General features: G+C 43.8%; 1 protein-coding gene across 6 annotated transcripts in view; it reads right to left on the reverse strand.

Annotated features, from left to right (window-relative positions):
• Positions 1-14,974: 14,974 nt before the first annotated feature.
• The window catches only part of EBF2 (EBF transcription factor 2), a 144,840-nt gene continuing 133,727 nt past the window's right edge, over positions 14,975-26,087 (reverse strand). For 3 of the 6 annotated variants that reach the window (XM_075724190.1, XM_075724189.1, XM_075724188.1), the window contains 3 exons: positions 25,805-25,990; positions 24,044-24,211; positions 14,975-15,006 (listed from right to left, as the gene is read on the reverse strand). In XM_075724190.1, coding sequence (XP_075580305.1) covers positions 14,975-15,006; positions 24,044-24,211; positions 25,805-25,990 — 386 coding nt within the window. The remainder of the gene's footprint in view (positions 15,007-24,043; positions 24,212-25,804; positions 25,991-26,087) is intronic. The other 3 variants (XM_075724194.1, XM_075724193.1, XM_075724191.1) reach the window with 2 other exon arrangements.

Here is a 26,087-nt window from a genome sequence, read left to right on the forward strand (position 1 = left end):
GTACACATTAAACGGAAGAGCCATGCAGCATACTGATCAGGGAGGGGATTTAGGGGCTGTGGTGGAACAGTCCTTCAAGCCATCATGCCATCATATTGCTGCAGATGAAAAAGAAGTAGCATAGTGTAAAGCATCAATAGGAAGGAGAAAAAACAAATTAAATGGATGATCGTGTCATTGTTCCATTTCTTTGGTGAGACTTCAAAAATAGGCTTGCTTCCTCCTAGGGAGCAAAGCATTTGCTCCGTTTGGGGGACTCAGACACACAGCAGAGTGCCGATTCCTTGGCTTTTCCCGGTGTTTGTGACCGAGGACAGTCTGGTGCAGGTGAAATTATTTCCCCTCGGGAAACAGAGGCCAGAGGCCTTTTGTAGACAAATGGAAGTCTTCAGAATTACTATAAAGGGCCTGAAATGGTGGAAGTAGTAAGAAAAGTGGAACTGAACGCTTGAGGGTCGGGCCTCGGCTGGAGTCAGCTGGCCCGGTGCCAGCGCTGACCGCCCGGTGCCACCGCCAGCGCTGACCAACCGCCCGGTGCCACCGCCAGCACTGACCGACCGGTGCCAGCGCTGACCGACCGCCCGGTGCCACCGCCAGCGCTGACCGACCGCCCGGTGCCACCGCCAGCGCTGACCGACCGAGCGGTGCCACCGCCAGCGCTGACCGACCGCCCGGTGCCACCGCCAGCGCTGACCGACCGAGCGGTGCCACCGCCAGCGCTGACCGACCGAGCGGTGCCACCGCCAGCGCTGACCGAGCGGTGCCACCGCCAGCGCTGACCGACCGCCCGGTGCCACCGCCAGCGCTGACCGACCGCCCGGTGCCACCGCCAGCGCTGACCGACCGCCCGGTGCCACCGCCAGCGCTGACCGACCGAGCGGTGCCACCGCCAGCGCTGACCGAGGGCCGGGACCTGAGCCCGCCGGGGGAATCGGCCCGTGGTCCTGCAGCCCCCGGACCGCAGCAGCGCCGTGGTGTGCGGACTGACCTGCTGTGAAATGGGTTATGGACAGCGTGACACGGCTCCCGCGTCTACTAGGCAGTAATTAACATACCGTTAATATCTCTTAACGTGCAACTCCGCAGCTTCAGATTTCCCACCGAAATGTAACGGACATATTTCCTACAGTGCCCGAAAGTGCCCTGCCTGTTGTGTGTGCTGAGCATCTGACCCGCGTCCGAGGAAGGGGATGGCACTAGTGTGTAATGAGAGTCTGCAGGACTCGTCCCACTTAATGAGGTTATTCCAAGATAAAGGTCTTTAAATTTCAAGTGATGAAAGATGAATCCTAATTCCTGAAAACAAAAGAGCTAACGCAAAATGGAGGGAAAGCTGGAGAAGGCAATGGGGAATCAATACAACTGCTATGGACTTGATCGCTTCTGTGGGTCAAGTCAGTTAACCTCAGGTTTTTATCTTTATGCTGCTATCTGTTCACATGGAATAATAAGTAGTCATCTTTTTACAAAAATGCCTTGTGGTGCTTCAGTGATAGATGCCACCTTAGGTGCAGAACTGTTAACGAGGCTCAGAACAAATAGGGAAACTGAGTTAAGCCTTGGCTCTCCTCTCTGTGCATGCAAACGGATTTTTGCCTCCACAGCTAGTCAGCCTGCTCTTAAGTACCTTCGATGACAGGCGGTGCTTTTGATTTCAGAAATTGAATTCTGATACTTGAAATGTGTTTATTATTTTTAAAATATGTTAATGTTGCCTGGGTAGTTTCCAATGTAAGATTTGTTGCTTGTGTATATTGTGCTCTCCTTAAGGTAAGGTTTTTGCCTGGACACGGTTTAGCCGATCCCTAGGCCAAGGGATTTGTAATGGATGGGACGTACAAGGGGGCAGAGGGAAACTGAGCTACCCAGCACGGGGAGCGTTATGGACCTGTGCTATGAACAGGGCTCGTGGCGGGGGCCAGCAAACAGTCCCAGACTGACAGTGTGCCAGGCCGTGTCCACGGGATCAAAAATGCGATTCTCTGCTCTCAGAGACACCCATTCTGCAAGGGAGTCATTGGAATGTTGGAACGAGAATCCACAGTTCCACCTGGGAACTCAGGATGCTGCTTCAGCTCCGTTGTAAACTCTTTGGGGCCAGTGGTTGCCTTCTGGTTTTTGTGATTATGAACACCTTAACGCAATGGAGTCGTGGTCCATGACTGGCTTCCCTAGGTGCTGCTTCACTACAAATGATAATAACGCCACTAAATTGCCGTGTCCTGCAAGGAAATGGTTGGGAAATGTTGAGCGACCGTGTGCTTATGTTATTGTAAAAACAGAAATGTTTACTCATTATATTTAAATAGGTTTGGATCATTGTGGATGAAAGTGAAACAAGATATAAGCCTGCAATGACATGCATAAATACATAATTAAGTATATTTCCTTTCCATATGGAGTGGATTAGCTTCCTTGCCTCAGCAGGGAGTTGCTTTATTTGGTGTCTGCTTTGGTGTCCCGTTCTTTTTGACAGCTTACAGAGGTACGCTGAAAGGGAATTTCACTCACTGGCTAATGAATGGTGGAATAAGGACTTGGAGGGCATGTGGAAAAGAATAAGTGATTACCTCAGAAAACAGAAGTTTAGGGACCTTAAGGGCTGTCCTATTATCCTGACTCCTCTCTTTGACCCTAAGTGGGCCCTATGGGATGATATTGCCCACCTTACCAGGACTTATTGCTTAGTCATAAATCGAGACGGAGGCAGAGAGAGATGTGTCTGGTAAATGCTGAAGTGTCAGCAAAAGCTCCTTAACTCAGGTTTCATAACTTGAGAAATATTTTATCACCCTTGTGAGCCAAACCTCTGAAAAATCGATAGAACTTGAGAGTTGCCTGTATTGATCTGAAAGGCTGAGTTGTATTGAAATATTCATGGCAGTGTGTGTGTGTGTGTGTGTATGCATGGTTTGGGGACTAAGACGTAGGTAGCTTTCAGGGAGCGAACCATTCTCATTTTTCATTTAAACTAGATTAAGACTATCAGGTGACTTGCAGAGCATATACTTAAAAGGGAATGAATTTGTTTGTCTTACAACAAGGCTTCTGACAGTTACAGAGAAATGCATTCTCATTATTATTATTTTTCTTAAATGACAAACTGTTGGGAGGAAGAAGTCAAGGAGATCTGATAAAATTAGCACCACATTCTCCTGGGGATCTCTGGGCTTGCTTTGTTTGCAGAGCCAATTTGGACACTGCGTCTTTGATCTTCACTTTCAGTATTTGAGCAGGCATGTTTAGTATCACTCATTTCACAGGAGATTTGGGATTCAAGTTTCTTCAACAATCTAAAAAGCAGTACATTAGAAGGGGAATTGTCTGCCAGTCGTCTTAGAATCTCAATACCCTTGATACTAATTTGATGTGATGCATTTCACCAGATGTGTCTACCTGAACGCTGTTTTATGCCCAAGAGGTTTGTGCTACTGTAGAGTATTAAACTTGGCTCTTCCCCCCTTCCTCCCCTCCCTTTTTCTTCCGAGAGCAACTGAATGAAAAGCATCTATAATTTTAATCTGCATATAGGTGTGACGCGTTACAAATATTTGGAAGGAAGAGAGTGTGGCAGGCAGGATTCATGCAAAGGGTGGAACAGAACGATGAAGAAAAGCACTGCCAATAATGCTTCAAAAATATCTTAAGAACCTGATGCCTATATATAGGCTAGTAGATTAATATATTCACTCAAACTCTGAGACCTGCCTTTTTAGTTTTTCCTCCGTTCCCACAGTATCTTTGTCACTTCCAGGGCATAGGTTCAAGTCTCTGCCGATCCCACCAACCTCTGCTGGGCTTTGGGCAAATCCCTTAGGGGCAGGATACTTCGAGGCATTCAGGTGTTTGAGCGTCATCGATTTTCGTGTGTATCTTAGTGCATCGGAGCCATTTCTGTAAAACCACAGCAACCAAATGCCACAGGGCTGCCTGGCCTGGCTGAGCCTGAATGCTTGTGAGGATTCAACAGCTGTGAGATATTTGGTGACTCTGGTCATGTAAGTTCTTCGGCCAGATCCATAATTATGGATGTAAAGGGAAAGGCTGAGTGGAGAAGGGAGAAATGGAGAAAAGAAAAAGTAACAGTTATTCTTAAAGAAAAAAAATATTGGCCATGTCGGATGCCAGTGAAAATACTGTTGTGGGAACGGGCACCTCCGTCATCTTTACAACAAAAGACAGTAATGCGGGCTATCAGGGTTTGTGCTGTGTTGTTATGGAGTCCAGATCTTAAACAAGAGGGAAAATAAGGGCAATTAGAACTGATTTCTCTCTCAACTCTCCATCATGTCTCAATTCACCCATGGTTAAAAATAGTCATATGAAATAAAAGCAACCGCCCTTGAGAGGCATTACTTCAGTCAGTGGCTCACATGAAGCAGAGCCAGGCCTTGCACCTGAGATTTGCCAATATTGCTAAAGAGAAAGGGAGCAGCTTGTTCCCTCGGTCCATGGAAGCTGCACATCCCCAGGGAATGGACTGTGAAGCTACCTCGTGTTGGTTTAGGATCTGTATTATCAGCATTTGCTTCCCTCACCCCCGTTAAAAAACCATAATAATTTTAAAAAAACCCAGAAGTGTTGCTGCTGAATGGAGCTTACTAGAAGAGGGAACCTCTGAACTCTGTGGTCAAACGTCGTGGAGGCAACGATTGCAGAACTTGGCAGAGGGGTACAAATTGCACAGCGCCCGGTGCGCCGGTTGTGTGCAAATGCCAGCTGCCGCTGGAAGCGCATTCAGCGGCACGGTGCGCGTGCCGGCACGCCGGCGTTCCTGAGGTGCCAGAGAGCTGGCACGTGTCACCCACGGTTTCGTTTCGTTAGTCTGGGAGGGCATCATTTCACTGCATGAATCTCATTTTATCCATGTTACTTTTATAAAGCTTTCCTCTAGTAAGTAAAATGAAAGGAGGAAAAAACCCCATACTTGCTATTCTTTATTTATTTGCATTCCTCAATGGCAAAGTAAACTGAATGTTTAAGCAACTGACATCAAAGATTTGATTTCTCTGAAGCTAAAAAGCCTATTAATCACAATTTTAAAGTGTTCTTTAATTACCCTGTAATAAAATGACACGCGCAGAGCGGGAGGGAAAATTGTATACTTTTAGAGTTCCTCATGCTTGTTTGTGTTTCAAATCTCACCGGAAATCCTTGTTGATCCCTCTTGCTTCTGCTCCTTAATTCTGTTCTGCCACAGCTATTGTTTATCATTGAGCCATGTTAACCGTGTATGGTGCAAATTCGGAGGCAGGGAAAAAGCGTGGAGGGAGAACAGGCCTGGCTTCTAAGCTGGCTCCTGGAGGACAGAATAGCAATGGAAGCGTCATCTTCGGAGGGGTTAGGGGGCTGTGGAGCGCAGAGCTTCTTCAGGGGCGGAAGGCAGCGGCGGTGCTGAACCCTTTGCTCAGCAAGCGCCGTGTTTAGGCTACAGGGACCATTACCACACTGTAAGTTTGATGCGTGCCGTGGTGCATCAGGACTTCGAGTCTGTGTTGCGTCCTGGGAGAAGAGGACCTCGAGTCCCTCTCCAAAGAGCAGCTGGGAGAGGAAGAGCCAGCAGATGGGGCTGAAGATTGCACAGCACAGGCCGGCCTCACGTGGGAGCAATGCAGCTTCTTGCAGCCTTCAGGTGTCTGGGTTTCACCCTTGAAAGGGGCCTCTGGGTATAAGCATTGAACAAGGAGATAAGCAAGAGACACAGAAGTGGTTTTGGGTAACACTTTAAGGGATGTGAGCTGTCAAAACAAAATAGCTCTAAGGAAAAAGACAAGGTAAATCTTTTTTAAAAACCTCTTTGTAAAACTATCAATTTTGTAAAGGAAGGAGAATGAAAAATAAAATGGGGGTGGACACCCAGCTCCTCCTTTTACGCTATGAGGTAGGTGCTTGGGGTCGTGGTGGTAGAGAGAAGCTTGGAAATATGAAGCAAATCCAAAGGACAACAAAATCGTAGGCCTTACCAAAAATAGAAGCCCCACAATGTTTAATAAGGCTTCCCAGGTCCTTGAAGCCCTCTGCAAGTGTTTAATACTTGAGATTATTCATAAAGCCGGCAACATCAGTTGCCAGCATGGAAGCGGACCACACAGCTGTGAACCCTGTCTCTCTGAGCAGTATTGATGCCACTCCTCTTCCTGGCAGGAGAAAGGACCGGTAGCTGTAGGCGGGGGATGCCGCCATCCCACCTCCCGCACGCCGTTGATGTCGGCTGGTATGCTCGGGGTTTGAATTCGCTGCTGCTGCGGAACTCAGCCAAGTGGGTAACGTTCCGAGTTGATCTGTTTTCAGACCCAGACAGTTGCTAATGAAACAGTTGCTGTTTTGTTGACAGAACATTAATTACTTGATCTTAGGACTTGGTAATTGCGCGGGCCCCCTCTGTATACATCACTAATTACATTAGCAATTATATGGCATTTTAAAGACAAAGAAATGACTACAGCAATTGCAGTGTCATAGGGACCCTGCTGGTAAATCTCAATCAAGTTCCTGCAGTCTCGGTGAGGTGTTGAGATACGCCCTTCTCCACCCGCGTCCTGCAGAAACACCGCGCCGTTACGGCGTGTTGCTGCAGCCGCTCAAACCAGTCTGGAGAAAAGCGGGGTGCTTGAATTTCTCATCAAGGTTAGTTACAGTCTCAAAACTGATTTGAAGCATTCTCAAAAGCCTACTTGCTGTTGGAAATTATTTCTTTATACTGTCAGCTCTATTAATCCTAGAAATAATTAAGAGTCGTATCTTAGAAAATCATGACTTGGATTAAAAATACAACCGTAAACATACTCGTCAATGCCTTTCTGAAAAGCTGCATTGTATTTTTAAGGATCTTCCTTTGGAAATTAATAGGACAGAGGGTTATTTAAGGAGCTAAAATTACTGTGCCTCCAGAAGTTGGAGATTTGCAAAAGACCTTCCAAAGTAACTGGGAGCGTGAGAACTGGCAGTACAGCACGTTTGTGAAGTCACTGTTATTTTGAAATGTGATGAAGTGTATAGAGGCTCCTTTATTCTGTCAAAGAGCTGTAGAAACCCCTTAATTTGAGTAAGAAGCACCCTTACAGAATGCAAATAATGTACGGAAGGACATACTTCAGGTGCTGCCGCCGTTTCCTTCTCCTGTCCCGCCTGCCTGGGCTTTCTCTCCTCTAATGCAACCAGAGCGTGTTGACTTGAAAAACGGGCGTTCCTGCTTTGGGTCGGGGGCGGTTCCGTTACCCGGTGACGCGTTGCCCTCCATGGTGGGTACGGACTTCAAAGCCCTCACACGCCCTTGTAGCGTAAGTGAAGTGATCTGCGCACCTTTGGGTGCTGTGCTCGGATGAACATGAACGTAAGAGAAACCCAACGCTTGTATTTTTTTTTTTTTTCTCCACTTATTTTGTAGCTTTGCTTCTGGTTTGCAGGCCAGAGGGGAAAGTAATTAAATGGCCAGATCTATAGATGGTATAGATTGGTACACCTCCACGACCCGGGTTTACGGTAGCTGAGGATCCGGCCCATGTCTTGTCAAGTTTAGAGCTTGTAAACAGGGAGCGGTGGTATTATTACCAATAGACAATCTCCCTCGCTTGTGCTAGCTATTTTATTCCCCCGTTCCACCTTCCCCTCCCTTCTCACTCTTCCTCAGGCGCTGTTGCTGTGTGGCATTTCCGACCAGCGCTACCCAGCATCACGCTCCTTAAACCTTGATCCAGTATTAAGTAAGGGGGGTTTGAAGCTGCCGCTGGTGTGAATGGTGGCACGATCGCAGCTAACGCCTCGTTGCAGAGACACTTACTTGTATTCAAAATTGGGCAGCGACAGCCTCTCTGTCCATGCTGGGTTGAGTTGAGAATACAGACCGAAGTGAACCAGGGCGAGTTTCCCCAAGTACACAGGCTATAAATCTTGCAGAAAGCTAATGAGAAAATAGCGTGCTTCCCCTGCCCAGGAAAAGGAACTGGCGATGGACAGGCTTGTGTTTTGTCGTTCCCGCGTCTTTTTCCGCTACTGTTGTAACTGCCCGAACGCAAAGGAAGCAGGACAGCAGATCCGATTTCCCCTGCTGCCCTCCCCGCTGTAGTGCTTCCCCCAAGCTGCTTATATTGCCTCCGTGGGACAGTATTTTGGTGCCTTCCGCTTCGGGAGGGGGAAGTGTTGGGTTTCCTACTTCCCCTGATCGACACCGATGTTTGCTCAACGCTCTCTGTCATGGCTGCTCGGTCTGCACCCTCTGCTATGGCCACCAGCTGGCTGTTTAATCCAGTCCTGCAAGCGGAGTTAATGAGACATTCCTACTTAAATAACCTGGTGCGATTAAAGCTTCAGATCTTTGCACCTCAACAGCTGTGTGTTGTCACCGAGATAAATATTTTAACTGGTCTGGCAATTCCCTAGCTGCCCTGTGTAAGTGGTTGAATGAGTGGCTATTGTTTTACCATTTATTAAAGTGAAATTCAAGTTCTTGCAAAACAGCCATCTAGAAAAGACGGGTAAAGGAAGAAAGGAGGCTGGGAGAGAATCTGCTTTTCTAGAGGGCCTTTCTCAACCAGGGCATCGTGCAGACTGTAATCCTCTGCTCCCTAGGCAAAGACTAACTGGGCTTTCACTGACCGCTTGCAGGAGAGGTTCCGTTTATCACTACTATTAAGAGAAATGTTCCGTCGGTGTCCTTGATACTGTACGAGTTAACGGCCATCCAAATACCTTGCCTTTGGAAAAGGACCGCTTTCTATGTTTGATGGGACAAATGGCATTAAATTCTTTGCAGAGCGTGGCAGCAATCTTGCAAAGGAAGGCTGAACAATTTGACCTTTGTGTAAAACTTGGTGAATTAAGGATTTCGAAGGCTGCAGATTTCTAGCCTTTATTGGTCTTAACGTGGGCCAACAAAAATCTTTTCACACTGGCTTTTAAGAGTTGGGCAAGACTGATAATGAGGTAGGTTCAGCATGACAAGGTAACTGATCCTAGAGATTTTTTTTGTTTTTTAACCCAGATTCCCTTTCGGTACAGATAGCCTTTGAAGATACCATCTGAGCTACTTGGGGTTGGAGGGAGTCGTTCGTATGCTTTTTTGAATTTAGGAGTTAATATTCTTTCTGAAACTCTCTTGCTGGGGCGCTTCGTGCATCTCCTTCCCTCACTCAGCATTTTATTTGGAATTTGCTCAGACTACAGGACAGCTCTGAAGGTGAGGGTGGTCACACGTCGCAGCGACGTGCTCTATTTGTACATTGTCAAGGCCTTAAAAGAGGTTAACAAATCAGTGGTGGAACGCAGTACATCTCCAGGCTTTCATCTGCATAATGAACATCCTCGCCTGACAGTAGGTCACTGCTTAAGAATCTCTTTCAAAGTAACTGTTAGTTTTATCACTGAAATCGTCACTTAATACGCTGCTGGGATTTCTTAGGGGGAAAAAGCTGAATCAGGTTTTAAGTCAAATGGGCCTCTGTTCAAGGCGAGACGAAGGGTCTTTCACTAGGACAGGGGACAACTTGGGTTTCACTGCTGGGAAGAAGGTCATCGCCTAATTGCATGTTATCTCCGAATGAGTAATTGAAGCAGATTACCAAAAAAACCTGTTTTCTTCTCAGCTTTTGGTTTGATAGGGCCTAATGTTTTCAGATGGTCTCGCTGACATCTGGCAGTAGTTTAAACACTGACTCATATTCTGTCTTCTGTTAGTCAAAAAATGTCAGTGAAAGTGGCTTTCATCATCAAAGAAAATTTTAATTTGTTTGAACCTTTCCAGTGATTTCCACACAAGAAAAGGGAATATTCCTGGTTTAGATAGTCAATTACCATTTTCCAAGACACTTTTCAGCACTCTGGTGGTTTTTTTTTTTTTTTCTGATAAAATAAAGCTTAATTTACCTTTTTGATCAATGCTCTTACAAAGAGACCGCAAGTTCCCCACCTCGCATACGCTTGGCCCGGGCTGCAGCAGCCGGTGGCTCTTAGCTTGCTGAAGAACAGGTCGAACGGCGCGCGGGGGAGCCGGGCCGCTGCCCCCGGGACTCACGTGCCCGTCAGCGCTGGCGCTCGGGGCAGCGCGGCCATGCACCCCGGTGAGCAAACCACGCGCTCTGCTGCGACGGGCCACGGGCGCGCTTCAGGCTTTGCTCCCTGGGAGCCGAGGCGACTGCAGCGTAAGCGGCGGCGTTTGCTCAGAGTTGTGCACAAAGACGGTGCCTGGGACGGGACCGAGGAACAACCCCAAATTCAGTTCAGCAGTCAGAGCCCAAGGGAAGGCCAGCGTCGGTCCGTCCGAGTTCTTTGATTTTGTGCTTTGACCAATTGTACGCTACTAACAAAAAGGGGAGGTTTCCAAAATGGAAACTAGAGCTATCCTACCTGTTGCCTCCTTGCCTTCCCCAAAAGGACTGGATTCTCACAAAGGTGGTGTCTGCTCTGTGAACCAGCTGGAATAAAGGAATGGTCGGAGACCATTACCGTCTTATTCTGTGACCGGCACAATCGCGATCTGGCGCTACCAAATTGGGGGGGGGGGGGGTGTCTTGCAGACAGGCATGAAGGCTTGGACTGAAAAACTGTCACGTAGCCTGTAATTACCCTTTTTTTAAAGTGTTACTGCTGTAACAGTACCTTGAGTGACCCATAAAGACGGTAAAGAATGAAGCATATTGAGTACTCTGAAATTAAGATAATTTCCCCCCCTTGTTTACAGTACAAAAATTTTATTTTTTTTGTTAGGATAATTTAAAGTTTAAAACTGAAGTAGACATATTCATTTTACAAACAAGATATTCTTCCATAAGTAGGACCATTAAAAACAGTAAACAAAAAAAGCTATCTTTACAAAAGCTCTGTGCATAGCGACTTCATACCGTATATAACTGACAAAGCAAAAAAAAAAAACAACCCAAAAAAACGACCAGCCAACCCCAAACAAACCCCAAAACTATACAGTAGGGAGAAATGAGGCCTTAATTTACAGAAGGGAGAAAACGGTCTTTAAAAACCATGCATATTGGAAGTGTGCAAAGAAATAGGGAGAGTAAGATGCTATACCAAGATAAATAATGAAATAAAACATACTCTTTCAAAGGTATGATAAAATTTGTAGTTACCTATCGCGACACTTTCATCTTTCTAGTGGCAAAAAGGAAAGCTGTTAGGGAATATTAAACAGCAATAACTAAAAGAGGACAGATTTGCTTATTACATTGAAAAAATCCTTACACATAAATTTTTACATGACTTTTCCTTCTTGTTGGGTGTTTTGCCACTGCCAAAGTCCTTCTTTCATGTTCAAGGATTTCTGATTGTATTTATTTACACACATTTTTCTTTGTAAAGCTACCAGTAAGTTCTACACTCACTCGAGTACGATGATTTTCCATGCATGAGCAAAATCCATGATCTAAATCATTCCTATGTTTAATTTTTTTCATTTGTTTGGCTCAAATCAAACCAGAAAAAAATCATTTTCCATGTTTACATCAACATAGGCAGCTACATTTGTTTCTCTTCCTGTAAGCACTTGAAGTAGCTTTCTAGGGAGGTTGTCTTTTTCCTTTGGACTCATGGCTCTCCCACTTGAGCAACTGGACGGAGCTAATAAAAATAACTGAAGTGTGAAAGGAATGTTGAGCATTTCAGAACCTTTTCTTTTTTTTAGCCATCATTTTTTTTTTCCCTGAATCTTCCCGAGGCTTCAGTGATCTTTTTTTATGTGGCTATGCTGACTAAGCAATAATAAAAAAGAAGGGCGGACAACTAACAGAATAGCTTTTTTTTCCATAAAATGTCTCAATTTTTTAAATTGGAACCCTTTCTGACTGAGATTTTGTAATGAAAATCTTACTTGTTAAAAAAAATGTGAGAGAAGTTAAGGTAGCAAGCTGCTGCTCTTCAGCATGTGCTCTAGAAATTTCTATCTATCTGGAATATTTGCTGGAAATCAAATTTTGATCCTAAGCAGAGATGATGAAATTTAAAAAGTAGCCTGGACAGAGAAGGGTGGGGGGGATCCACCATCTTTATGCTTTGTTTGGGTTTTTTTAGTAGTTCGAAATGGGGGAAGGGAGATAATATGTCAGAAATGAGCCCGGTCCGTCAAGTTTTTTTTTTTTTTTTTAAATCTAGGACTCAGTGTAGCATTCACTGAATTTATGGAAGTCTTAATCCCAACTCTAATAATCCTCAATCTATATTTTTTTCCTGTATGCGTGCAGGCAGAATTCCAAACATGAGTTTGTACCTCCCACTCTTAGCCTCGCTGGGATATCGGTACCTACGAATGTGTGAAATACTTTTTTTTTGTTCTGAGCAACAATGATCGGGTTAGCCAGCGCGCCCCGCCGCGTTATCAAAGGTGAACGTCCAGCAGCGCACGCTTACAACTCCAGGCTTCTTAAAACCTGTGATTCTTTCCTATTTCAGAGATCGCTTGGCTTCAGGGTTGGTCGCCTCGCTGACCTCCAGTGATTGCTACTCCCTTGACGGCATGAAGGGCATGCAAAGACCCTGCAGTGTCAACAAACTAGCAACCATAATTAACGATGGGTTATTTTATTTCATCTTTTCTGGAATGTGGACACTTTCAGTAGCCTGACTGTACGACCCTGACTAGCTATATTCACGCTTCTTAAAAACACATTATTCCCACTAAATCTCTCTTTAACGTTGCTTCTAATTGCCGTTTTTGCTGATAGGATAAATTGGGCCTTGAGTTTGAGAAGACAGTAGACCCCCTCCACCTTTTAAAAACTGAATTCAATAGCATTGAAAAGGCACCTGATGAAGCCCCCACCAAAACCTCGCAGCAGTCAGCAGCGGTCCAAAGCTGCTTCCCAACAAGGGTATCATCCTCGGGGGTGACAGGAGCAGCCCGGTTTCTTTGGCTTTCCAGTCCCCAGGCTTCTCTGCCTCTGTGTTCCGGTTAAGAAACACATCCTGTAAACCTTCACGTGCGTTAAATACGTTTCTCTGATAAGCTGAAGCGCGCGCTACTCTGTGAAAGCTGCGCGTCGGGGAGGGCCCGCTCTCGCGCAGGCTGCGCCAGAAGCAGGCTCGCCGGCAGTCAGCTTTCCTGCGCTGGGCTGTTGGGAGGAGTGATTTTACGTGTTTGCAAAATGCAGTCCCGTGCCGGAAGCCTGTTGGTGAGGGTCTGTCAAGTCACCTACCACCCACACCACCCGGCCTCTTGCTCACGAATCATTGCCGCTGGCTTTGAACCGCGGAGGTAGGTGGAGGCTTTCTGCTCTACTGCCAATCCAGACCAGCTCCACAGCAGCTCCAGGTGAGCTCCAGATCACCTCAGCCGTGCGAGTGGTCACAGCCGTCCACCATCCTGAGCCCAGTACTGAACAACATCTACCATATACGGGATCACCAAGAACACTATTTTACTTACCCATCGATAAAACTACCGGGCAAATGGACAAGTACAGTTTCAGGGGCCATATAGTAAGGGTTTATTTATTAACATAAAGGTGTTACCATAGGTACAACTGTTCATGCAGCTATCAATGGTGTGTATTTTACTGGGGTGTAAGTAGTGTAGCTGACTCTTTTTTTTATTCTCTAAGAATGGCTTTCCAACAATCGAATTCTTTTGAGTTGTCTCTGGTTTAGTCAGAGAACTAGTGATTTTTTTAATCAGACTTGTTCTCACCTTCCAATTTCAGGAGAGGAGATGCAAAGGAGAACTAAACTTTTTTTAATGCTAAAATGCAGAAAAATTCAAAGCAATCGATTACTTCTATGAACTTCAATATATAAACGGAAAATACTTACCATTTTTAATGACTCAGGATAAAAGTGCATAAATTATTCAAATACATATTTGCCCTTTATAAATGCACCCTTAATATGAAATATAACTGAACTTAAGGTGTTCTAACTACATGGAAAAACAGTATGTTAGAGAACCCTTTCCCTCCTAATTCATACATCGACTCTATCAAATAAACTCAGTACCTCATGAAAAGCCTGATTCGTTCAAACCCCGAAGTGCCACGCGTTTGCCAGCAGGGCCTTTGAAACGTCCCAGTTAATCTCAGTACCTGACTATTTTAATTGAAACAAAACATGGAAGGGGGAAGAGGAGGAGGAGGGTGAAAATTCATACATGAATTAGCGACCTGTATGCCACAATGCACGTAAAAGTTTCCGCTGATTTTGTTAATCAGAAAGAATCCTATACATCCTTGCACATGAATTCAGTAAGAGGGAAGGAGTGAGAGCAATTGCAGCAGTAATAATATATCTCAAACTTATGACTACATTTTTGCATCGGTTTTCTTCATTGTACAACTGGAGGAAAAAAATCCAAAAAAGGGTTTAATTTCTACCTCTACATACAATAAGTTACAAGTTTATTTATTTAAATAATTGTAAAACATCTTACATTTTTTTAAAGAGGTTAAACTATAAGCAAATACACACATACACCAAAGTTCCATCATTCATGTCAGTTTGTCCTAGAAATTCTTTCATGCTGGTACCCTGTTTTGTTGAATTTTTTTCTGCATAAACTAAATCGATATCTGAAAGGCTCCATAGAAAATAGAAACTTCAACTTTTTTCCCCTACAAAGTAAAACAAATTGTATCCAAAATATCAAGCTTGAATCATTTTGCCAATTTCTTTCTCCTGTTAATATTTTACAAATCTTAGGAAGGTTTCGTGTCTTTCAGGAAAGACTTTGCATTTCTGATTCCGTTCTGCCAACTGTTGTTCATCCTGGCTCTTGGCTGATTCTTCACTCACAATGTTTTAGGAGTTGATGTGGTTGTGTCAGAAATATGAAACAGGTAAAAGATGCAGACTTCTATATTGTCCAATCCATAAAAAATGTTCCTTGTTTTTTTCCTGGGCCTGGCTTTCCCCCAAAAAAGAGCTTGTAGTGCTATTTTTTTCTTTTTAGTGGTCCATCACAATAAGTAGTTTTGTGCTGTAAAAGAAAAATGAAAAAAAGAGGAAAAAAGGGAAGAGGGAGAGGAGCAAAGCTGCCTCTTCCTTACATCGGGGGAACGACAAGACCAGTCATGGCTGAAAAAGAAAATTGACAAAGATGAAATTCTGGCAAATTTTTATGGAACAAACTATATTTGAGCCCATCACCCTTCTGTGTGCAATCATGTATCACAGCAACGGCCTAATTTGCAGGTTAAACTAGACCTTCGGTTTCTTCTAATGTTTTTACGCTTTAGTGAGAACGAGAATTGTGAGACTGGCCATGGCCAGTGGACGGTGTGCTATTTCGTAGTAAATTCCCCAAAAGCCAAGGCCCATTGCGGTTCTTAAATGGATCAGGGAGACAGAGGATTAATTCTGGTCTCAGTATGTGAATTTTCAGAAATGCCTAACCATTTTGGGGTGCCTGTCCTTGGAGACGGACGCTGCTCAGAACTGCCCCCCCAAATTCAGACTTCTCGTGCATTCTCAACTCGGACACTCAAAATTGTTCTTGAAAACCAGAATCGAGCAGGGTCTTCCGCTTCCCGCTCAGCCTGCTCATTTGCTTGCAGAAGGGTAATGTTGTGAGAGAGGGAAGATGTGAAAGCGAACGGGAATTTGCCCACGCGCTGCTTACGGGACCTCGGCGGAGAATTCCAAGTCCCGATTCATTGGACAACGACCAGCGCTAGGGTTTGCTAATTCAGTTTCAGTGGCAATAATGGACCAGCCTCTCTTCCTCGCTTGGTTTACCCCATATGTCTGAATCGGTGTAGTCTTACCTGGCACATTCCCAGAACACTGGGCTTATGTAAATTATTTATTAGTCACTCTCACTGCCTTTAATTGCAGCTATATTCTTCATAACTGACAACGGCAACATTTGAAGCTGCCTGGAACTGGTGCTGTTCCCAAAGGTTTTGAGGGGTAAGTTAAGTTTATATGTATTTATATAACAAATGAGTGAGTCATATTTTCAAAGGGGCCTCAGTGCAGTGCAAGGTCCTAATCCTGCAAAGATTTATGTTCGCTGGAATTTGTGGGATTATTCATGTGTTTAAAGCCCCGTCCTCTGAGAATTAATTTCACCCTTATGTTCGTAGCGTTTAAAAAAAATGCTTAGGGCAAGATCCTCAGCTAACATGACTCTTTTATTGGAGCTGTGTTGATGTTAAACAACTGTGGATATGGTCTATGACTTAATACAATCGGAAAATAAATATTTTCATATTTTGTAACTGACTAGGGCTAGAAGTCCCTGCCAATTTTGGCAGATAGCTGAAAGGGAAAGTGAAACCAAACAGTCTGAAGTCAGATACCTACTTTTTTTAATTGCTTAGGAATTTGCTATTATTTTTCAAACACGCAATTTACATAACCCTAAATACAGTTGGCAAATATTTGTATGCCTGTTTTCGGGGCGGGGCACATTAGAAGAAGAGCGATTTTCTGCTAACACTGAGGAGGCTGCTCCTTTCCTTCTCCTCACCCCCAAAACCAAAAAATGATCCTAAGGGTGTAGGGTCCCAGCCTGACGCTGGAGAGCCTTGTCCCTGTGTATTAACCACACGCTGGCCTTTCTGTCCTCTAGAAAAGAAAACTTGATTCAAGTCTTGGATTGATGCCCTCCTCTAGATTCTGCTGGGCTGGCAGAAGAGGTAGGTGTGTGCCCTCCGCTGCTCGCCGCCATCCCACCGCGATCCCAACGGAGCGGTCTGCGTGAGCACCTCCTCATCTGCTTCAGGCAAAAGCATCCAGCTTAGCTCCAAGAATTGAAACTGTTTGTCTAAGGTAACCCGCCTGCCTCTTTTGCCTGAAGCAAACGGAGGAGCACTTACCCAGCCGGGCCTGGCCGGTCCGTACCTGCACAGAGTCCCACTCCGCGGCTGGTGGGATTGTCCGTGCGGAGAGGCGGCAGACCCTGGTCCAGCCAGGGTGGTTTCATTTGAGACATGCAGGGGCTGTTGCCAGTGGAGTTTAAACTGTTCCCAAGGGGGATATGCCACATTGGCATAAATGCTTTTTTCTGATACTATTGTTAGCAACATTATTGTCTATTTTTTTAGTCAAGGAAGACTTCTAGGAGATCAAAGCAAAGACCAAGCCTGAGTTTCTGCCATGTCTCGTCAAAAATATTTTAAGAATACTTGTAGATGCAGCATTTTGGAAAGTTCCTTAAATTGAAGGGAAAGTACATTTTTACTGTCTCAGTAAAGATATTGTTATCCAGCAGTCCTGGACTCAAACTAGTGACGGCAACAGCAAAATTGCCACCTGCCATCAGGAGGAGCACGCTGTTAGCCTGCGGTTCTGGTGATCCCTCTCTTGCCTCCTTCCCTTCCCTCCCCTTGCTTCTGCCCCGCCCCGCCCACGCGGGTTTTGTCATTCCAGGCTGTAGTGCTGCAGAGCAGAGACACTCCTCAGAAGCTGTTGGGATGGAACCTGCCAGTGGACAAATTCAGGTAAACCTGTGGTACAACACAGAAAGGAGTCAAGCCTAATGGTTTCACTGCCGTTTCATCCTAATGTTGCGACTTCTGCAACAAAGAACAAGCGGGTCGAGGAACGCTGGCGGGCGTTCTCACCTGCTTTTCCACAGCTCATCTAACTGGCTTTGCTCTGCGGTTCTCTCTCTTTTCGCGTAGCCTCATCTGTCCGTTCCACCCCACCTCCACTCCCCTTTGGGGCTGCACTGTCAAAAGCCTATTCCCAGCCTGTATCGCTTTTTATTGAATGTTTGTGAGGTTTGGATTAAGGTCTTACACTGCTAGCAAAGCTGTAATTATTTTTGCCTGTATTACTATATATTGAATCGATGTAACTTTTCAATAAAGGTGGTTCAATGCAGGACACTCCCTGATGAGTTGGGAATATAGAAACCACAGTCATTATCCCACCGGGTCTTTTTTTTTTTTTTTTTTTCTTTTCTTGGAGAGAAATGGAAAAAGAATTAGAGATGAGCCTTATTGTATTAACCTTGACAGCTTGCAATTATCAACTGCAACACTTGATTAAAATTGTCACAAGGTTGGACAATTTTTTTTATAAATAAATAATCAAACATGGATAGTACCCAGATGCTATGGTGATAGGCACCTTTAATGGGTGTAATTAATAATGATCATAAGCCTAGTGTATACAAGTGGCCCCTGAAAATGCCGTCTTGCTTTGTAGTGGAAAAGAGCTCTGCAATTCAAACAGCCATTTGGTAAGAACTGGAAAGGGGCTTAGCGCTGCGTGAACATACACATGCGCGCACTGTGAACAAAAGCACGAGCTTCAGAGATCACAGGTGCTTCGTTGGTGTCGAAATTATGACCTGCTTTAAGAACTGTGCTCTCTAGAGAAGATGGGTGCTGACCATTTTCAGTCACTGTCAAGTCTAATGCCTTGCTCTCTCATTTGGTTTTCCTCTTTTGCCGCTAAGTTTCCCGCAAACTCCAATCTTACGGTTCTGCAGCTCTCTGAAGAGGCAGACGCGCTCCAGCGGTGCCACGCCGAGCATCTTGCACGAGTGTTCCTACCCCGCAATGCCAGAAACTTCTCTATGCATGAGCTGTCCTGCACGTGAAGGTAGGTTTGCACGCTGCAAGCCACCGAGCTGTCGGGAGCAGAGCTAGCTCCTGTGTAATTTGGTCTAATAGAAGGTGCAGCTTGTACCTTCAGGCTTCACCTTACTGATACCTCTGACTCCCATCATGGCTACCACTAGAAAACGTGCAGTTTTACCGTCAATATTAAGGCCACAGAGACGTTTGTAAAACAACGCACCCATTTGTTATCTCTCATTTATTGTTATGTAACTAATCAACTGCAAATGATGGAGAAAAGAAAGGATTTTCAGAGGAACACGCAGCTGGCTTTCCTTCAGCAGAAAACATCAGTGGCTTGGAGGAAGGCCACCATCATCCTTTATACTAGAATGTACGGAAGGGAACTAAATGACAGCTTCTGTGAAGGATGGTTCCAACTAAGACACTAAAAAGTAGCCAAAAGCTCCAAGTTTTTCCTAAAGAATTTCTTTTTATTTTTTCCTCCATAGGAAATTAACACCTTTTTTTTTTTTTTTTTTTTGGCAGAAATCCTCCTGTAGTCGAATGGAAGATTCTCATTCATCCATTCATGACTGTCTAACCAGACAGGTGAGATATTTATAAAATAAGCAGTGTTTTTGCCTCTTTTGGATGATGAGCAGGTTAAACCATGTTTTATGTAACATGTTTATAAAAGTCCAGGCAAAACCATTGATAGCTAGGAGACGGAGAGGTCACTCTGGCCTCATCTATTGAGTTGCGTTGAGGTAGTTACTATCTCACCATGGTGCTAAGCTGTATATGCACAAAAGGCTGCCTGACCAATTATTTTGATTTAGTTCAAGTTAATTAGGAACACCCTTAAAATCAAGATATGTGTTTGCAAAGTCAGTCATATATGCATTAGTTTAATTATTAAAGAGCGCAGGAATGCGTAGCCACTGTGCAGTTACCTATTTTTCCAACTATAGTGGAAAGTGGCTAAGTCTAAGTTTTCACCTGCAAAGGAGAAGTCAATATTGAGTCTTAACCCAATATCCTCTTTTTTGTGTGTGACACCTAACAGTCTTGAATATTTTCTTCCATTAAAAAAGGCAGATTTTTGCTTTCTCCCATTAAAAACATGGAGCTCTTGTCTAGCCTGAATAAGTCTGTGACATATGATGAGCTACTAAAATTAACATCCCATCAAATGGAAGATAAGTAATTAATAGTAACGGGAGATATTTTTGTTTAGTTAAGTGTTAGCAAGAAGTTTTAAATATCTCTTAAGGGTTTCTTTATTTTGAAGCAGTCTGTGCCGCTTATGTCTCTGCCAATAAACTGGGGAGAAAAATGTACTTGATCCTTCCAATATATCAAATTTAATCAGATGACAGATACATATTTTTCATATATATTGACATCATGTTACATCATTTGCAGCCTTTGGCATACTTAAATCACTGTCTAGACTCTGGAATCATTCTGATTCAGGCAGAAGCATATTGCGGAACATTCCTAGCATGGAAATGGCCCAGTTATTTTTACCTGGTTAAAGTAACTCTTAACATGGATTCTAAAGTGCTGTGTCGTAAGTGTTGACTGGAGCTAGGCTTCGACATGCGACAGCAGGTCAGGCACCGGACTGGTAACAATCAGGAACCGGTGCTTTGTAAATGCGCGCCAGCCGTTGGATCTGAATCCCACCCCTTACAAACTGGTCGGAGCAACTATTTTTCTCATTGCCTGTTTGCACAGCCTTTTAATGCAAGGGGACTGCAATCCCCAGTGCTGGTGACATCCCTAACTTTGTCAAGACAAGATACTAATAATTAGGGTCTTCAACTCAAATACCTGTATTTCTTTAGGGAATAGTGCAGATGTCCCCTTTGCTAAATTGAGGCTGTTCCTAAGGGTATCAGACTTCAGTACCTCTCAGATTGGCTAGGATCCTGATGGTTAATGGAACATCTGACCTTCTGGGGCTTGCCTGCTATTCCTTGTAACTGAGCTTGCATTTTTATGTTGAGATGTGCTGAGCTGGCCAAAGGTAATCTGGGCAGTCAGCGGTCCATGCTGTTCCAGCAGTTTCCAATTTGCTTGCTTTTCCCATCAGCTGCCTTCCATCTGAGATGAGTTGATTAGGCATTTGTGTACTTATCATGCCGTGTTGCATCACGTCACGTTATATCTGTCCAGTGCCTTTTTTAAACTGCCTTGACATATGACATGAATGGAGCACACAATTGTTCTGATCAGGATCACCTGCTCTCAATTTGGAGAGCGTATAGAAGCGAGTGGTGTCCAGTATGGCTTGCTGCTTGTTCTCTACCTATCCTGTCCTGTTACGCTGTAAGAATGTTCAGCAGATGGCAGGTGAAGGAGGTAAGCAAGAACACATGGCACGGGGGGTTATCTGAGGGCATTCCACATGTCTTGGCTGCGTTGTGCGGCCCAAAGCCAGTAGAACGCAAGTGTCATGCTTAGCTAATACTCTTGAGTTACAATATATTTTCTACCAGCTGTCCTGTTGTCTCCAGCAGCTTTTAAGCATCACCAAGACTTCCCTCACAAAGTACACTTTTTGGAAAAAGATTTCCAGCAGTAAACTGACTGGAATAATGGGAATGCTAATCTGAGGATGAAGCTTGTACAGCTCCTTCTGTTTAGACTAGTTTTAATATGGGCTTAAACACTGCTGTGGTTAGCATACATGGAAGCTACATTCTACATTTTCATTGCTGGTTCTAAGCAGAGTGGCATGCCCTGAGGTGCTGGTAGTATTTCTAATATTCTCATCACAACAGGATGTGGTAAGTAGGGTGGAGCCTGTATCACCAGGAAACTTTTGCCTTTGAACAAAAGATGTAGCCAAAGTACATTGCAAATGTTACATTAAAGCTCAAACAATCCCTGTTGGGGAGATGTTTTCCCCATACTATGGGTGGGGAAATTGCGAGGTAATGTCAAAACACTTGCCTGATGTGCTTGGGGAAGGAGCCTGCGTATACTTACTGCTTGCTCCGTGCTTTTGCTGTTGTATCTCCATCAGTATTTAGTGATGCCTAAGTTTGATAAATAAGTAACTAACTAAATAAATTGCATTACCAGCCCATCTATTCTTAGTTTATAGTACAGGGCGATGGCACAGCAGAGTTGATTAACAATCTCCCATCGCTGCAGCACGGTAAGTCCATTCAGGAAGCCTCTTTGGGACCCTCCTGTTGACTTTCTGGCCACATCTGTCTGTCAGCACTGTGGGAACCTTAATTTGGATATCAGGCTGTGTGTATCTGGATCCTGTCCAAAGCATGTGCTCCCCAGCTTGCATCAATTTAAATATTTCAGTTGGAAAGAAGAATTTGCATCTATGGCTGAAATGGTTAAATAGTTACAAAGACCTGGCATAAGAAACCTGGGGCAGACGTGTTTGACTCCGCGAAGCAACTACTCCCTTTGCTGTGGGTCACGTCTGCTGTTGGTTGTTGTTGCAGTCTGACTGACAAGGCCCCTTGTACTAGGTACTGTATCTGCTGAAAACTTAAATAACAGTTGTAGCGTATCACTGTATTTACGTATCAGGGTGTTGAGGTACAAGGAGATATCCCACAAAGAAAGGGATATGGTTAATAACTGTTGCATTGGTTTATCCATGCCCAAGACTCTGCACCTCTATATGCACAAGCTATTTCAGTAAGTAGTCGTAACCTTAACTGACAGGTTAATCCTCAACACCTCAGGAGTGGACTTTTGTCAGTGAAAATGCATGGATGTGAGGACTGGGTTTTTAGCATTGAGATTTTATGTTATACTTTAATATTAAAGTTCCATTTTTAGAATCTCTTATTGATTACCAGTTTATAGATTGGATAAAATACGTTGTAAACACTAAGTGGCATGAATGGCACCAAGTGGTCTCTAGTACTTTACCTGTTTACAAAAGGGTAAAAAAGAGAGAAACTCTTGCTAAGCAGAGTCTTGAGCAGACAGGACAGACGTGGTAGGTTAAGGGAAAGTATTGCCTTAAATAAGGCAGTGGGTTTTTAATCTGTCTTTTTTCTGTCTCCCAGAAGCAATCATCTGAGTGGTTTTCTCACTGAACTGATTTGTGGTGAGCACTACCTTAGGTAAGTTAAGTTCTTAACAATTAGGCCCTCTCAACGTAGCAGTTAGGCAAGTTTAACTTTAAAGCAGACTTAAATCTATCCTGAACGCACTGATTTGTCTTTAGATTATAGCACTGTCCCACTGGCTTAAGGTAAACACGCAAACTGTTCTTAAGTTGATAGGCCTTCCTAGTTAAACATTTAACTAAATCAGTTTAAAATGACTTTACCTTGGAACAGTTCCTTAAAACAGCTAAACCCTCTCATTTTCTATAAAAATGCAGTGAAATCAATACATCCCTTCATGAGCTGATTCAAAGAACACACCCTCCTCTCCCCACCCGTTGTCATCCCCCCCCAAAAAAAGTTAACTGCAGACCAGGTAGTGATGATGTCTCGTTAGCCACCATGATCATACAAAACATTAAAAGATAAACCCATTTCTAAACAGTTCAGATAAATAGCTACAACTTTGGGGCCAACAAACTTTCTATACTTGTAGTTTAAAAAATTGCTTCAAATCCTGCTTTTCTTCATCTTTAAACAGAGTGGAAAAGAAATAATATTCGCTGTCAACATGATACCTGTGCATTTACATGGGTAGGTCAATGTCTTTCATTAACGGGGAGAAGATGATCTTAGGGAAGCAGAGAGTTTCACGTAATTGGGGCAGGGGAAGAAGCTGTTTCAGATATATAGCAGGATTCTATAAGTTAGCTTTTAAAAATGTAATTGTTTTTGTTCAACACACTTAGAATTTCCTTATTATATAAAATAATCGCAGTTTATGTAAGTCCCTGTGGCCTAGCTAAGGATTTATAATGCACCCAAATCAACAGGTGCGGTTTGCAGGGCTCATTTTAGAATTACCACTGGCTCTTGGCATGGCTGAATTCCCAGAGTTGTGCTTTCTGTGGTATCTCTAGTGAAGTCTGAAGGAGCCAGATGACTTCTCAGGCCCTATAAAGGCTTTTTTTATGGAGACTTGGAGCGTATTTATGTGCCGCATGCCCCCCCACAGCCTATTAAAAGAAAGAATTTAGTACAGGTTTCCATTCTTATCTTAATACTCACATTTGTTTTGCAGATCACCTTTAAAAAGGCTGTAAATGTACTATAGGGCTCAATTCCCGGTATGAGCCTAAACCTTGCAGCAGGTTTCAAGACATTGGCTGTTATATACAGAGCTGCGCATTAACTCTGCAGGGCAGACGTTTGTTTTACAAGTCCCTGAAGCCTAAGGAGAAGTCATTCCTCACAAAAGAGCTGGTACTGAAACGCAGCGTGGGTCAAATCCTTCTTGGTATAAATGACTGTCTGTCCCCTGTTGTGTTAAAACCAAATAGACAAAGCTTGGAGCATTGCTTTAATCTGGTTGGATTGGGTCAGATTTTCACTACCGAGTCCTGTAATTTCAGTGTAACGGTATTCAGATGATTATTGTAGTTACCTGGACTAACACGGTGTGTTTCACATGTGCACGCTGAATATTAATTGTACATTTCTTACCTCTAAACCCATTTCCATTGCCACTAGAGCAGGCAGGAGAAGGAGACCCTTGGGGTCTGATGACAGGAGCAAAGGCACTCTTCTGTTTGACAGCAGGAAAGACGGAAGAGGAGAATGGAAGGATGGAAGAAGTGCTGGAGGAGCCAACTGTTGGACTTGAAGACATTACTGCAAAAGAAAAAAGCGAATCCCCATCAGAAATGCAGTTACAGAAGTTTGGTAAAACTGCTTAAAATGTCTACCTTCTGATTACTCATTTTACTTCTTAAAGAAGATCTCATTCGCACATTGACTTGGCTGCTTACAATAAGTCTAAAGTAGAGAGGGAGTTGTATTGAACAGATCAGGAGAGTGCGTAACTCTTAAAATGAAGGGTGAGGATATCAGAAAATGGCAAGTCATCAAGGGGGAGAGAGTCAGTCTGAACAGAGTACCCAGTGACGGCCTGTCCGCTTACAGTCTGTGCTCTGGAAACTGGGAAGGCCGGTAATTCCTGTGCCCTCCCCAGCTCTTTAAAAATGACCATTTCCTTGGTTGGAGGTGAGGGGAGGGTGTTTTAAGTGGCTGCTTAGATTTGAATCTAAACTGACTTCTTTTTAAAGAAGAATCTTGCAAGAGAAAGTCCCATTTTATGTCCAATAGCTTGTTAAGCAACTGTTTGCTTACTTTCCAGAAAAATATCAGCTATTTCTCAGCAAAACAAGGAACAAATAACCGTATTTCATGTGGGTTCAAGTGAATCCCCAAGTCTTATGGAAGTATCAGTTTGAAATCAGAATAGCAATATGCTGCAGACCTGGCTCTTTCCTTATTGAAGTCAATGGCAAAGCTCCAGAACAGGGGAAGTATCACAAGTACCCGAACATCCTTTGAGTTGCACCTTAGCCTTAAATTACAGCTCAGACTGCGAGGATGCTATCTAGCAGGTTTCAGACCTCATCACCACTGCAAAGTGGGTCAGTCCTTATGCAGATGATGTGAGTGTAAATAAAATAAAATAATATTTTGCAGGATACCAGCTGTTCTCTGGAAAGGCATGATCCTGACATTATCGGGAGCTATACCGTCTGTAAACTACAGTGTAGGTAAATAATAAAATAAGTCAATAAATAAATAGCTGCGTAACTGTACATCCTCTTTTTTATATATATATACACATACATATAAGTTATACACACACATACTCTTGCCAGAGGGAAATCAAGGCATGAAAGGAAGAGTGACTTGCTCATGATAAAACTAGTAACTAGAAACGCAATAATACCAACTTCCAGAACTTAATGCCGTCATTGTTATATTTCTGGTTAACAAGGTAATATGGTTTCACAGGAAATGAATCCACCATTCAGCTCTCAGTTATTGTTAATGCAGGTCATACACATAAAAACTATTTGAGAGCGGCTTTTAGACAGGACTCGGAGTAGTCTCTACGCTAAAAGTGATGACTACTTGCTTAATCATCTGAAGCTGTAAATTGTCCCTCATTTCTCATTGTGGCCTTTGCCCCTTAGGAATCCATATAAGGATAAAAAATGAAGGCAGCACAAGGAGGCTTCAGTATTCCCCTATTCTTCTTGAAAAATGGGAACATTTTCTAGTTCATACTAAAAAATACCAGAACACAAATCAGAACCTTTTACAAAAATCTTCACTAAATCTTGAGAACTCCTCTTGAAAGACATCACTTGCTGCATTTTTTGATGGCGGTAAATGAAATTAAGCAGGAGGAAGAATCAAATATAAAAGCAGCAAAGCACGTACATCCATAGGGGGATCCTGTTGGCGAGCCGTTAATGAAGCCAGGTGAGCCTGGAACGCCCAGGTTGGACATGGGGACGTTGCTGTAGCCGTTCATGCTGTTGCTGGAAGTGCTGTAATTGGACTGTTGAGGTGTGGAACTGGATGAGTAACCTCGGGGTGAGATGCTGCTTGTGTTACGAATGTAACCTAAAAAAACCCACATTGCAAAGCACGTCAATGGATTGCTTAAAACTTTCTCCTGTATGTTCCATGCTTAAATAAATTACTTATTTAAATCCAGATT

The sequence above is a fragment of the Pelecanus crispus genome, chromosome 21, assembly GCF_030463565.1.
Source record: "Pelecanus crispus isolate bPelCri1 chromosome 21, bPelCri1.pri, whole genome shotgun sequence".
NCBI classification, from domain to species: domain Eukaryota; kingdom Metazoa; phylum Chordata; class Aves; order Pelecaniformes; family Pelecanidae; genus Pelecanus; species Pelecanus crispus.